Source organism: Gobius niger, assembly GCF_951799975.1.
Source record: "Gobius niger genome assembly, chromosome: 10".
Taxonomy (NCBI): Eukaryota; Metazoa; Chordata; class Actinopteri; order Gobiiformes; family Gobiidae; genus Gobius; species Gobius niger.
Genome location: NC_136861.1, coordinates 15,907,765 through 15,923,280, shown reverse-complemented (window position 1 = coordinate 15,923,280; position 15,516 = coordinate 15,907,765). Strand labels below are relative to the sequence as shown.

At 41.3% G+C, this 15,516-nt stretch overlaps 2 protein-coding genes across 2 annotated transcripts; one reads left to right on the top strand and one right to left on the bottom strand.

Annotated features, from left to right (window-relative positions):
• Nucleotides 1–438: 438 nt before the first annotated feature.
• Nucleotides 439–8,579, bottom strand: LOC306969727 (uncharacterized protein). Its single transcript, XM_079565431.1, has 5 exons — nucleotides 8,474–8,579; nucleotides 7,442–8,128; nucleotides 3,973–4,689; nucleotides 2,529–3,155; nucleotides 439–1,148 (listed from the first exon to the last, which is right to left on the bottom strand). Exons 1-5 carry the CDS (start codon nucleotides 8,493–8,495, stop codon nucleotides 472–474), a joined length of 2,730 nt encoding a protein of 909 aa, XP_079421557.1. The 5' UTR covers nucleotides 8,496–8,579; the 3' UTR covers nucleotides 439–471.
• Nucleotides 8,580–11,188: 2,609 nt separating this feature from the next.
• Nucleotides 11,189–14,114, top strand: LOC306969035 (migration and invasion enhancer 1-like). The gene is made up of 4 exons (XM_079564645.1): nucleotides 11,189–11,337; nucleotides 11,529–11,626; nucleotides 12,632–12,708; nucleotides 13,392–14,114. Exons 1-4 carry the CDS (start codon nucleotides 11,309–11,311, stop codon nucleotides 13,473–13,475), a joined length of 288 nt encoding a protein of 95 aa, XP_079420771.1. The 5' UTR covers nucleotides 11,189–11,308; the 3' UTR covers nucleotides 13,476–14,114.
• Nucleotides 14,115–15,516: the final 1,402 nt, after the last annotated feature.

The following is a 15,516-nucleotide window of genomic DNA, read 5'->3' as shown; positions in this document are numbered from 1 at the left end:
TTACAGTGTCTACACCAAGTTGAGAAATAAGTCAAAGTTAGGTCTATTTTATACCAATTATGATCTAGATCTACTTTATGAGGTAGAACTTTGTGTGAAAAGTTGAAACAGATTGCTTAGTGTTTCCTTTCCATTGTTCCTTGATACTTAGCAATCAAAACTTTTTGTCAAACATGTTTAGAGTATCTTTCTTACAATAAAAATGAGTGGTACAAATCATGTGTTTAAACTCTCCTACTAGATCGATATGTATTCAGCCTGCTGCAAAGAAGAGTAGAATAGTTGGTGATGAAGCTTCTTGGATGAGATGTGAAATGTCTGCAGCGCAAAAGTACTGTCTACATACCCAGCCACGTATGTTTTATCAACCATAAAACATACCTGTAAATAAAAGTAAACAAGAAATCCACAATATTAGCCCTTAGTTGAAAAAGAATATGATGTTCAAGTCCTTTTACAAAAACATTTTAACTAGTCCTTGTTGGCTTTCCCTTTCAACTCCTCTATGGCCTTCACACTCTGCTCTATACTCTTCCTGAGCATGGACAGATCCTCCTTGATCTCTTCCAGGACGTCCAGCTTTGTCAGTTTACGATTAATTTTTCCAAGCACATCTTCCTCCGCCTCCTCTGCTGTTGGACTCTCCCGCTCTGCCACTTGACACGACCCCATAGTCTGCTCCCACAGCGTTTCGAAATACAAGTCAATGAACGCCTCGAGTTCCTCCAGGCTGCTGTCACCCCATTGGTCGATGATATTTTGGAGACCTCCGTATTCGCTTAGCCTCCGAAGTGTCCGATCTATTAACATGGGATGGCACAAGGAGCGGGCAGGGTTGATAGTGTCTTCAGGGCTACTCTGTGCATGAGGTAAAAACAAAACCATGGCAGAACTGGTTGGTCTTTCACCTTGTAATCTCATATTTGCATGTAGATCGTCCCCAAAAGCCCAAAAGGGAAGATTCACCCCTAGCATCTGGCCCGCATCTGTCCAAAATAATCTACTTTTACCATTTGATCCGACAAGGGGCATGAAGTTGCGCCTATCCCAGTTGTAATGCACTTCTCTTGTTCTTTCGAAAAGTGGGATAATCGGACCAGTTGATGCAGTGACTGTTTGAGAAGGCCTGGCACAAGCAGATTCAGGCACTGTAACAAAGAAGACAGAGTGTTATTCAAAATGCCACAAATCTTTCAAGGATTATAGTATGAAGACAGTGTAAAAAGTAATGCCTTGTCATAGTTGGAAGAAATGTTTTTATTAGCTCTGCAGTGTGCATTCATAAAATGGCTTTTGAGAGGAAGAAGAACTTTATTTATAGTAGTATACATAGTCACAAAGCGCCTTACATGAGACAATTATACGTTCACTCCATACTCGGTGGCGTTCAGTTTCCCCTGGGGGAGACTGACAGAAACGCAGCCACGACTGCCACATCTGCAATGGTCCCTCTGACACCACCATGCATTCACGCACAATCGCACATCATACATCCTGGCCTATTGTACATGTTTTTTTTTCAGTGGCAGGGGAAGTACCCGGAGGAAACCTGCGAATTGGGGTAATACAAGTGTTAATGGGATGATTGAGGGTCTTTCATCTCCCCCTGTTGTCTTGCAACCTCCCAGCCTCTGAGTCGGAGGCACCAATACATACAAATGGAATCACAAAAAATATGCTAACAGGCTAACGGGCAAAGCTAACTACGGGCTAGCGCCACATAAACAGCATTTATAGCCAAGTTTGAGTGAAAAATATTATCTCCATTGTATAATTGGATGTACAATATTCCTCTCTCCCTTTGTCTTTTCTGTCAGCGTAGTATCTACTCTCCCAGACAATTAATGAGTAAAAAAAACACAACATGCTACGACACCTGCAGTGGCGCTTATGGTCTCTAGGGGCATGATTTACTTAGCTCTGCTTTAAGGTCCCAAAGGTTCCCAAAAAAGGTCAAGAAGGCACTCATTTTTTGTTTCGGGCTGATAATGAACACACATGGGACTCATGCATGTAAACACGGCACGCCGAATTGCAGCCATGGGCCACTCGCTCTATCAAACACACTCTAACCGAACCTGGTCTATTGTACATGTTTTTGGTGGTAGGGGAAACCGGAGCACCTGGAGGAAGCCTACACAGACATGGGGAGAACATGCAAACTCCACATAGTCAGTCCGGCTGGGGATCAAACCGGGGACCTTCGAGCTGTGAAGCACGAGCGCTGACCACTGCATCACCAAGCTAAAACGTATGCACATAACACCTATATCATTGAGACTTCTAAAGCCGTTGAGGAAAAACTGCCATCAACAAACATACACTATGTACTTGACAAACAGAGAACTGAATCATGTGCTGTAGAAGAAACTCCAGCCATCAGCCATGTCAACACCATTTCATGCTTATCACACACTTATTACTGGATCAAACCACAAAGAACTCTCTAGGGCTCATGAAGTGTCAACCAGAAAATTAATTACAGACAAATGTAGTTTGAAGAAAAATGTTTACAGATGGTTACTTACGATTGGGTGATGACCGCAGATGACAAATGGTCTTTTCTTTAGGACTGTGCCCTGCCTCCAGCTCTTGTTTTTGTGGGATCTCCCTTGTCATGCGGTGACCGTTTTGAAACCTCACCAACCTTTCTTCAGCCATCATCCCTTCTATCAACCATATCAGTTCACTGACTTGGGCTTTACACGCCTTTTTATTGTCCAAAACGTGATACCTGTTGCCGCACCTCTCGATAAGCCTCTGCAGTGGGCGGCCTTCGCTCTCTATGCGCTGCTCTATAGTGGTGTCGCCTAACCAGTCGCCAAAGCTAAACAAGACCAGAGCTTTGGACCAAATTCGCTGTCCTCCTCCTGTTAGCCGATCCTCCATCGCCTTCAAATGGACATCTTTGAATGCTGAGCTAACATTCACGACTAACAGGAAAGCAGATGAGGACTTGTGGAGATCCTTGGTCACGCAGAAAGAGTCGGGGGTGTCCAGTACTGTCACCGTCTTGTCATTGACTTTCGCTGAGGTAGTTTGAGTTTGTGTTTTGAAGCAGTCTCGAGCCAAAATGGTGTTTCCACAAGAGCTTTTTCCTGTCTTGCAGGCACCAATCAACACTATGTTCATGTCTGACAGAGGAGTGATGTTTTCTGTTGAAAAGAAAGGCAAAGAAGTCACTTGCAGCTAAGACACTCACAGATAGATGCAAATCCAGTTGTTTTTGGTCTCATTGGTGTCATGATGATAATTTGTTGTTATTTCCCCAATATTTTGTGCTAAAGCAAAATGTTGTGACTGGTGTGGTGACTATGAAGCATTGTGTTTGCAGCTGTAGGCGTGATGTCTTCGCATGCACGACAGTTTTCTTCTTTTTACTTATTATTACTATGGCTGTTGGGATCGTGCCTGTGGAAAGTATTAATCATAGTTTTAAATCATACATTAGAAGAGTTTGGCTGTATGGCAACACTTATTACCTATTTGTATGTCACATCGCACAAAAAATGACTAGGGAAAGCTAGTCATGATTTATTTGATTGCAAAATCAGGCACTTTAACTGTTAAGGTGCTTTAATTTGGCATTGTCCAACTGTACAACGAAATGTGTGCATTTGACCCATCCCTAAAATCTGCTGGGAAAACCTATAAGGATTAATGGGCCTCTCTCAGCTATTGTGCAGGATTTGGGATGGTCCGGGAATCTAACAGGGAATTGACCGTTAACCACTCAGCCACCATTGTTTCTTCATTGTTAATTACTTTCTTAATTAGTTAATACTATTTTACAGCAGAAAATATGCCAATATTTGATTCAAATTACGAGAGGAACATACTTCACTGCAGTCCGGGCCTCAGTGTTGTGCAACCATGCAAAAGATCATTTACACATGTCGACCAATGTGTTTGACAATGGTTGGAGCCACTCGAATCACAGTTATTAAAAGTGTGCACTGAAATGTAACTCACCCAGCGTCGCTCTTGCAGTTTGTCTTTGCTTGTCCTTCACTCTCCTTCGCTCTTCCGCTCCATCTGTTTCTTCTCTCATCTTTTGCTCTAGATTTCTGATCACGCCGCTCTCTATTTCAAAGTACCAGTCGCTGTCACATGTCGCCACCATCTCTTCAAGCTTCCCAATCAGCTCTCTGACCTGAAACCCATCGCCTTTTGTTTTATTATTGAGAATATGGTACCTGTTGCTGCATCGATCCACAACCCACTGCAATGGCTTCCCTTCACTCTCTATGAACTGCTCTGTGGTGGTGGTCCCCAGCCAGTCTCCAAAACTGAACACGACGATCATCCGTTTCCATATTTCTTCGCCAATGAGTTCAATGTGCTCTTCCACAGCTCTCCTGCGAGTGTCCCCAAAGGCCCGGTCCACACGAATCACCAAAAGAAAGGCATGGGGCCCAGGCGGGCACAAGGACAAGCTCAGTACCATCTCCCTTTTGTCAAAATGTGGCGTTTCCTCACAGAAGTAGTTGCACCACCAGCCAGGAGTGTCCACCACGGTCACCCGCCTCCCAAAAACAAAAGCGTCTCCGATATGACAGCGGGCCGTCCGAGTTCCTCCATGGTTGTCGTCCTGGTTGATACCGAGAATTGTATTGAAGACTGAGGATTTTCCAGAACCCCTGGCTCCAAGTAAGACAATCCTGATGTCAGTCATGTGTCTCAGTTTCTCTGTAAAAAGAAATTCATTCAGCTTTACCGATAATATGTATTACTAAAAGTTTATAAAATCTACAAAAATCCCCCCAAAATATTTCATTCTCAATCAAAATCCTTAAAGTCATGGGCCAGTCCTCGTGCCCTAACAAAGAGCCACCTCTGGGACGCCTCAATGAAAGAAGTCTGGACATGCCATTGGTGCAAACAAAGGTTTATTTCATCCATAAAAATAGTTGTAACTTATTATGAGGAAACTTTGTGAACACAGCTGACCTTGCTCAGCTGCTAAAACTGATACCTGACTGTCCCCGCCTGCTATCTCTATGTTCCGCAACTGAATTATCGAGACAAGTGAGGCACAGAGAGTTGTTGTCTGTTTGCTCTCATGAATAATCGTTATATTAGTGATGCTCTGTCTCATCATAAAGAGAGCACCTCAACATCTTCAGCTCTGCCTCCTCTGATCGTTGACTGAAACCGTTCTACCATGAAATTATCATTGCTTTTCTATCTTGTACTTTTGATTTGTAAGCCACAGTAAATTTGAAACTAAGATCATTAGTTTAGGTCCTCCAAAGTGTATTACGGCTTTCTATAAAGGCGTGTGAGTGAAACCCTGAAACTTCCTCAAAAGGCAAGCCATAAAATTGCGTCTGTCTGGTCATCGGCTGAGACAACATCACATGGCACATCAGCCTTTAACCGCTTTGATATGACTGTGGCTGTGATTTATTGGATTGGTTATAGCTTTATTCACTGGTGGAAAGTAACAAACTACATGTCACGTTACTGTAGTTGAGTACTTTTTGGGTAATTGTACTTTTTTGAGAACATTTTTTGGCCTGTACTTTCACTTGTACTGTAAAATTTTAGTCACGTACTTGTAATTTGCTACATTTGGAATTAAGTCCGTTACTGAGTACAGTGCAGTCCTACACGCACTTTTTATTGTCGAGAGTTTCGGTTCTTTTTCTCCAGCCGCTCTTTCTCCTCTGCTGTCCCCCCCACACACAACTGCAGCAGCAGCTCACCCTCTGCTCTGATTGGCCAGAGCTCAAAGAGAGCGAGGCTGACACTGGCTTATCGGGCGCAGTAAATGTAGCTTGGTAAATAGTATGTGATATGAGACATAGGTCTGTTGTTCACACAGACTTAGGGCTGAAACAATTAATCGATTGCTAAAATAGTTGTCAACTATTTCAGAAATCGATTAATCGTTTTCTAGTAAACACAGACTAAAATAGAGCTAAAAAGACATGACAATTATGTATTTTGGATGAAAACCTACTTTGTTTTTAAAGTTAGGGTCTGCAGTGTTTTGTACATTGTAAATTTCACAAAAATCTGTCTTTGTCTCGTCCAATCAGAAAGCAGAAGTAGCACAAAGAGCCTCCTACAAACGTTTACTTTAGGTTTACTCCATCAACATGTCCTCAAAGGGCGCCACTTTAGCTCTATGTGATCAAATTAAAAAAAAAATACAATTTCCATGCACCTTTCACAGTCAAGCGATTAATCGATTAATCGTAAAAATGATCGGTAGATTAATCGATTACCAAAATAATCGCTTGTTGCAGCTCTACACAGACTGCACCAGGTCCCACTGATATTAGATTTTTTTTTGTTTTTGACATAAAAGATTCAGACCAGCTGATCTGCTGTTTTTAATATGTTCACAGTGAAGCACTTTATGACGTTGTGTCTTTGGAAAGCGCTATGTAGATAAAATTCTACACATTAGGACATTGCGGGAACATGTAGGGAGAGGAAAATACATAGTTTTAACATTTTTAAACTTCCCTGTAATTAAAAACAAATTCAAGTAATTTTGTACTTTTACTTGAGTACAAATCTTCTGTACTCCACCACTGCCTTTACACTTTATATAACATTATGAAATAAACATTTGTGGAATAAATGATCCATGATGATTCTATAATATGGCCATAATATTAGTATAGTTGTTACCAGCACCTCTTGGCCAGGTCTCCCTCGGAAAAGAGATTTATCTCAAAGGGACTTCCTGGTTGAATAAAGTTAAATAAAACATAAAAAATAGTACGAGTTGAATGGATCAACTTTATGGGCTGGTTTGTGGAAATTGTGCATTGATACACTGAAAATAATGATGTATTAAAAATGTTGATGAATGACTCAACTATTTGAAGATGAGACAGGGTTCTGCTCTGACAATGTGTATTTCATCTGTAATTTTGTTATCATATTGGGACTGACACATGAATCTCACATTATACAAAATTATAACGCGTTAGCGCCCTCTGTCAGGAGCTTGTGGACAGTGGTCATGGAAGTACGGCACATTAGGGCCGTCTGATGCTACTTGTTAAATTAAAAAGATTACGGGCGCGCTAGCGCCCTCTGCAGGCTGGAGCCATTATTCACATGGAGAGGCTAAAAATGTTGTTTTGATGTTTACTGACAACGATTAATGGCACATCCGGGAAATCAAATGCAGTGTGGCGCCCTTGGGTGGGTTGTGGCACGGATAGATAGAGGCGCTAAAGGAGGCACGGCCCGCGAGGGCCGTTCGATGCCGCTTGCGGCTTTAATTTTCAGTTGTGTTTCCTTTTCAATAATTCAAAAGGAAACACATATGCAATGAAAGTACCCCAAACTTTCATTGCATATTCATGTACTCCAGGGAAATGTCAAATCTGGGGGACAAAAATTGTGGTAACTATGTTAAAAATAATTAGCATGTTAAAGACACAACAAAATGAATTAGACATATGACAAGTTTTACCTTTTTGTGTGGCCCTCATTTTCTTCATGCTCACAAACCTCCGGTGAGCTCTCTCCTCTATCCTCCTCTTCTCATCCAAAACCCTCTGTAACATTTTCCCTGGCATCTCAAACACTGCATTCCCATTTGCTGCCACCACTTTCTGTATCTTCATCAACAGCTCCCTCACTCGAGTGTCATCATTCACTACAAGGCTGTGGCACCTGTGGGCACACTTGTCATAGAGCCACTGTAGTGCCTTTCCGCCTCTCTGTACGTGTTCCTCTGCCTCTGTAAGCCTCCAGTTGTCAGTGAAGGCAATAACCAAGACACAGTGGTCCCAGACAGCGCCTCCGAGCAGATTTAAATGCTCCTCTACTGCCGTGCGTCGCTGTTCGGTGAAAATCGAGCTCCCCTTCACCACGATAACAAAAGCGTGTGGACCAGGATTGCATAGAGATACGCTGCTGACTATCTCCCTCTTCACCAGTTCGGACGTGTCCTGGGAGCTTAGGTCGCACCACCAGCCCGGGGCATCCACCACAGTGAGCCAGTGTCCCCCCATCATCCCCACGCGCCTCGAGCAACATGTCCGCTCCTTAGTCACAAACTCCTCTTTGCCCAGAAGTAAGTTGCCCACGCTGCTTTTTCCAGAGTTTCTACCTCCAAGGAGAACAATGTTAAGTTGTGGCATGTACCATCCATTACCTGAAAGCATAAAAGCCACTGAATAATAAAAGGGAAAATACATTTAATGTACACTGATAGGTGGTGTCCTATAAGCTTTCAGTTACCAGGTAAACTCTATTGTAACACAACACTATGAGAAATAATTTGTTCTTAATGTTTTTCCTGATAAGATAGAGGACACTTGTAAACTGTGGCTTGGTTCAAACCAGTTTACAATCATTCTAAACACAAAAGCAAAACTAGGAAACAAAAGAGCAGCTTCAAACAACTAATTGCTATCGGTATCGCAAGAACATGTACAAAATGGCATCAACACCATTGAACAAATTACTAGTGACTTCATTTCCGAATGAAAGAACTCACCCGCAGGTTTGCTGGTCGCCATTTGAAATCCCTATAACCCAAAAGCAAGCATTGGTTTTCTCAAGAGAGTCTTCCTGTGTGCATTCCACAACATGGTGAAATGGACAAAGCCCAATCTTGGAATTTCTGTTTTATGATTTTATGAGTCTGAAGGTTGTTGGTAATAAGTAATCGAACAGTGGCTGAGAGGAAACACACCCCAGTGCTGCGGGTCAACAGTCCACTGCAGAGGGAAACAAGGAAACCCATGAGACTGATACAGACTGAAGAGAACTACAGCAAATTAAAGAAAATATTTGGCAGCTTTGTAAATGCTTTTTGGTAGATTATTGTGGCTGACTTTGACTAACTTGATTGATTAATTTGACTTAAATCAAAGAAATTATTGCCATTATTAAACCTGTTAATTTTTGGCAGATACAAATGGTTATTGCACATGTGTGTCATGTTCTCACCACACGCAACAATGTAAGATAATACTTTAAGAATGTATTTGTCCAATACAAAGAGAGTTGTGTTATTTTTGCAGGACTCATTCAGGTGTTTGAGGCTGTCTCAGTACCTGAAGCCTGTTGTCACAGATCTTGGTGTGAGGTTTGACTGCGATCTTAAACTTGACACTCAGGTGAACTCCATTGTGAAAGCTAGCTTCTTCCAGATTCGACAACTGTCTAAAGTAAAATCCGTTCTTTCACGGTACCACTTTGAGATTTTAATCCACGCCTTTATCACCAGTCGCCTGGATTATTGTAACGCATTGTACACTGGGCTAAACCAGACTTCCCTAGCCCGACTTCAACTTGTCCAAAATGCTGCTGCACGCCTCCTATCTGGCACTAAAAAGTGTGAGCACATAACGCCTGTTTTAAAGTCCTTACATTGGCTCCCTGTCCGTAGCCGCATTGACTTTAAAATCCTCCTATTTGTTTTTAAATGCCTTCACGGCCTTGCACCTTCGTACCTGTCCGACCTTATTCAGCCTTACACTCCGGCTCGCAGCCTCAGGTCGGGAGACCAATCTTTGTTAGTCGTCCCAAGGTCTCAAAGGAAACTGAGAGGCGATCGTGCCTTTTCAGTTGCAAGCCCGTCATTGTGGAATGCACTGCCGTCGCACCTTAGACAGGCCGAGTCACTTTCTGTTTTTAAGTCGGCTCTTAAAACTTATCTGTTTACTGTAGCTTTTAATTGAGTTAAGAATCTTTTGTATTTTATCTTTTTTGCCTGTATTCCTTGTATTCTTTTTACCTATGTGCTCTTAATTTTTACTGTGACCTTTTGCTGTTGTGTTCTGCACTTTGGTCAACTGTGTTGTTTTTAAAGTGCATTATAAATAAAGTTGGATTGGATTGGATTGTCCTAACATATACTGGACCGAGCAACACGTTTGGATTGTGCAGACAGTAAACCTGTAGCACTAGTATAGCAGGTTTCATGTGCAACACCACATTGGTACTTTGCATGCTGTCTCTAAAGCTGGTGAGCCTCAGCTGAGTACTTTGGTTTCCTCATCAACCTGAAACATACACAGAGGCCTTCTGATCCACAAGAGAGGAGAGTCTGGGGAAGGGCCCCTCAGCGCAGCTCTGTAGTCTCTAGTGATTCTCAGTTTGCCCTTGCAACAAAAGCTCAAATGAAGTCAACAGATATAGGCATAGGCACTATCTGTACCATTAGGTAAGGCACATGCGGATCAGGTGTATAAAAATTCAATGTTCTTTTGTCCTGCTCTGATTTTCTCTGCAGCTAATCACTGATTTGTGTGTGTCTGTAAACTTGAGATTCTCAGGGGTTAGGTCACATTAATCATGCACGCTTTATTCCACTTTTTGACATGATGCTATCCACAAGAGCCCTTTGTTTGACTGGACACACCGCATTTCAAAGTTCGATCTACATTCTGTGATGAATTATACCAGCCAAATCAAGGTCAGAAAAGAAAGAACTGCCAGGATTTCAGGACAAGCAGATATTAGCTGTGGCTACAGTAGTAGCTTACTACCACCAAGTATGGAGTGAATTAATTATGTTATATAATGCCTCTTTCAGTGTCCAGAAAATCCATCAATCCATTTTCTTCCACTTGTCCATTGCCGGGTTGTGGGGGCAGCTGTTGGAGCACCAGCCCCTATGGCTCCTCCTGCAGGTGGTGGGTCCACAGAAGGATGGCCTCACAATTAACCGGGCCTGTTGGTCTCTCATAAGGGGCTTCTGAACCGCTCTTTGTCTGACCCGTCACCTAGGACCTGTTTGCTCTGGGAGACCCTACCAGGGGCACTAAGCCCCCGACAACAGAGCTCCCAGGATCATTCGGGCGCTCAAACCCCTCCACCTCATTAAGGTGGCGGTTCCAGGATATGAAACATTATTTATTTATTTTTTTCTCTTATTTGGGCTACTCTACCCACCTCAGTAAATAAGAAAGCCTAATGAAATGAAATACATCTACAACTTTTATTATTATTAAGTAGCCTATTATTATAAATTAACGTTACTTTAGCTTGAGTAAATATTTTGTCCAACTTATTTATTTTTGAATCTATTTTTTTTATTAAACGTAATAGGGCATAGGCCTACAGGACATACCGACATAGATCATACCCAAGTCATACATGAATCTGTACTCATACTTGAGGTTTTGGCTGACTCTGACGCTACGCTACTCACGTTGCCGCGGCTTGTTCCTGTTCCTGCTGGGGACATTAAACCCCGCCCCTCCGTTCTGCCCCTTTAAATCTACCAAGCAAACGCGGTGCTTACAGAACACACCGAACACACACCGAAGAGACGCTAGCTTCCTCTGTCGACAGCAAGGGAGGCACGAATAAAACCGCAAAAATGCCGCTGGTTATACGAGTGGAGTACTGGTAATTTCTTTATAAATGTACTTTTAGTGTGATGGGGGAGATGGGTAGCTCAGCTGGCAACCATTGTTAGCAATTAGCTTCCCTTGAAGAAGCTAGGCAGGATCTGAGTTACTTAACATATGGATGTCATTGTGCTGATATGTGTATATATGATATAGTGCTGATATGTCTTTTCTTTTATTCTCCTGCAGTGGTGGATGAGGGTACGGGCCCCGCTATCAGGAGCTCGCCCGTGTGGTAAAGGGAGACTTTCCTGATGCGGATGTTTCAGGCTTCGTGGGAAGATCTGGTAAGGGGACAAAAAGGAAAAAAAGATTGATTACAGCGGTGATCTTACCCTTTTTTGTCTCGCCTATGAGGATCCTGTTTTTTTTTTTTTTTTTTTTTTTTTTACAAATCGATATCCTGGTTGTGAAACATTCTGTGATGAACAACAGCGTTCGGGAAATTCCACAGTTACCATGGAGATCCGCCATCTTTGCAGCTGTTAGCATACATTTCCATTGACTGACATTAGCTAAAAACAATATAAAAAGTAGAGAAAAAAGCTGTGGAACAACTCCGTTTGCTGCGGAGTTACTGCTGGTAAATACATCCAACTCAATGTGGTGTCCAAGTGTTTTAATGTGAACAATAACTCCAGTATTTTAACTTTTTAAATCTCCATTAGTTTACAATTCCTGCTAATTCCATAATGCTTAGCGATATGACGTCACATTCCTGAACTCTATACCAGCCAAATCGAGGTCAGAAAAGAAATGACTGCCAGGATTTCACAACAAGCAGGCATAAATTCAGGTTGTAATTTTTATAAGCTTATGAAATATAATAAGAAATATTTGTAGCCTAGCATTTTTTTTCCCCATACAGCGCTTTTTAATACTTGAGTTGATCGTATTTACTCAAGTTATAATATTTATAGTATTTACTCTGAAAATATAACAATTTTCATGTCATTTAATGTTTTGTTTGTCACTACTGAAACATAAATCGGACTTTACACTCAGTTACTCAGTTACTCACACTTCTCTAACCCAGGTAACAAGTACCGAGCTCAAATAGTGTCAAATTGAGACTTTTACTGAAAAGCATCATAAAATGGACTGTTATTTAAAATGTGTATACCCATATGTTACATTACATTACATTACATTATTGAAATGCTACCCAATTTCCCCTTTCCCCGTACGCCTGGTTGTGAAACACTGATCTAGATAACTTGATAAGTGTTGTTACCTTGTTTTGTTTTTATTTATTTATTTTTATTCAATTGTTTGTTTTTGCTGTTTTCCAGGCAGTTTTGAGATTGAAGTCAACGGCCAGCTCATCTTTTCCAAACTTGAAACAGGCGGCTTCCCCCATGAGAACCATGTAAGCACAAATGCTGCTACAAAACACATCACTGTACATATGCAACACTGTCTCGCAAAACAGGTCAGGCCATGCGCATGCAAACTACCCACTAAACATATAGGTGCAGCAACGCAGTAGTTTAAAAGGCTTTTTGTTTGGCACTTGTTTTGCAATGCGGAACATGGCCTACTTGGAATATCAAACCATTAGCAAGGTAGTTTTATACTGCACTGGTTTATCTTGTGACGTCGTAAGGATATAGTCTGTATTTACACCTGCAACCACGCCCAAATAATGAGTTATGCAGGCTGTCTCAGGATGACACAGCAAATTTCCACTGCCAGATTTTTGTGTATTTTGCCATCTGGGCTAATTGAGTCCAAAGAGCAATAAACTTTATCTTATTTTGGAGCTGCCTGTTGTGCCTCAACTGAGCGCTTAACATAAGTTGGGCTCTGTCTGTGTGCCACCATGTTAACACTCGTCTTTGTACTCGTGTGTAACTATGGGACTTCGGTGGAGAGGTAGAGTATTGTACATGCAGGACAGTTAATCAGGCCATTTCAGCACAAAGAAGGAACATTTATTTATTTACTTCATTGTTTGTGATGTGATGAGGTAGATATAATTCTTCTACTACTGCTACGCTATATGAGACCATTTAATGCGTTAAATAAACCCTCTCTCTTTTGTTGTTGCAGGTCATGGAGCAACTCGAAAATGGATCTCAGGGGAAACCTATGTCCAAGATCACCAAAAGCCGGGCGCCATGTGTCATCATGTAAGCAGCCATCCGTGAGTGTCAGGGTGTCGTCTGGCAGCGAATTATGTTACAGCAAATACTAGCCTGTATAAGCGCTTGAACTCCCTTTTGGCCATTGCGAGGGAACTGCCACTTTTACCACACTGGTCTCTCCTGCTCCTTCCTCCATCCATGTCTCGGGTCTCTAGGATGTTAATGATTATAGTGGCTTCAAAATATTAGGGCTGCTGCATGATGAATCCATCCCCTGAAATCCCTTCAGATGTGAATAAAGCTGAGGAGAGGAGAGTACACGTGCCCTGATGTCTCATTGCCTGTTTACTGCCTAAACCTGATTATTTTTCTTTTTTTTTCTTTTCTTTTTTATCAGTGTAGCATGCAGTTGGAATTTTATGCAAAGGTAACACAATATTGATGATCGGTGTGTCCTAAGCGGCATGCTTGGTTTGTACCTCAGTCTGCGCTATAGCTTGATAATAATTTATGCATAAACGGTTTCTTAATCTTCTGAAAGCAAAAGCAAAATAAATATGTAATTGGTATAATTTATCTCTGTATCGAAATGGGACTAATTTAGCACTCAAGCTTTCCATGTACATGTTTTACTATTCAAGTACGTACAACATTGCACACCTGGATCTTGCATACTGTATTGTCATTATTCTTTGGTTTAAATAAATACCATAATCCTTTACATGTTTGAATTGTCTTTTATGGTAGATATTCACTTTTTAGAGCTACCATCTTTGTCTGGGCTAGTTGAAACTGATGCCGTAGAGACGGGGGCCTTTTTGTGTGGAGTTTGCATGTTCTTGCCCCCGTTCTCTGGGACGTCCCAGCGGCGTCGATGGATGGACCAAATACAGACGATAAAGTTTGGTGTACAGTTGTTGTATAGTGACAAAGCACCTTAACCTTAAATAGAACCATTCCTTTGGGAAAATTCACTGATATATGGAACATCAATGGGAAAAAGAAGAGTAGTAACCAAATAAAAGTAAAGTGTATTTTAATATGGTTTTAAATGTATTTTTTTAAATCCTAATATGTTAATTTTCCAAAGAATGTAAGATAAAATACCTGATATACATCGTCGTACATTTTAGCTGTGTCCACTAGGTGGCACTATCCTTCGGAGGTACTGTTTTTTCAACTGGGGCCCCTCAATGGAAAGTGATCAGGTTTTAAAAACATGCTCGTTTAAGAGATGTATTCAATTTCATCCTCTCCAAACAAGACTGCTTCTAAAGTGCTACATACACACAAAAATATGAGTTATTGGCTACATACTCCGCTGTTAAAAGCTAGAGAATAGAAATGGGCCTCCCTGCGTGTGTGAATGTGAATCCATAAAAATAAAAGCGTAAGTACAATGATGGCATTTTGTTTTTAAGCACCACACAAAGTTGCTGCACAGTGAATAGGTGGGTCTGGGTAAATTCACTTGAGCTTACAGAGCTGCAAGAGATGAACTTCTTGAATAACTTTGAGTGTGTTGCAGGTTATACTATCAGGGTTTCAGGGTAGCAGTAGTCATAGCACTACTTATTTAATCAATAATAGTTATTTGTTCATTATAAGCCCTAGATAATACAATTATCGCATATGTTTTTTTAAATTATTATTTTAGAATTATAATTGACATGCAATTCAAAAATGACATGCAAAAATAGTTCTATTATCTTTTCTCCTTTGATCTGTATGTACTATGTTTATGGAAAGAAGCAAAGACAGAACAATGCTGTGGCTAAAATCGACCGCCAGATTCAGAGTGTTGGTTTGTAGAGGGAGGGTCTACTGTATTAACCTGCCACATATGGACACTGCTGATAGTGCATGTAGGGCTGATAACATTTTTGCAACTATACAGTCCAAGGAACTTTTGTACATTGACAAGTTTTCAAGTCACTCATAATAAAAGGAAAAAACACAGGTTGATTGTGCATACATCTAGTTAAAAATGATAACATATTAATAGACATAGCCTTAAATCATGAAACCTTTGCTATGACCAGCTCCCCTGATGGTGAAGAAGGGACTTTGGCCACTGCTCCTGAGAGTTC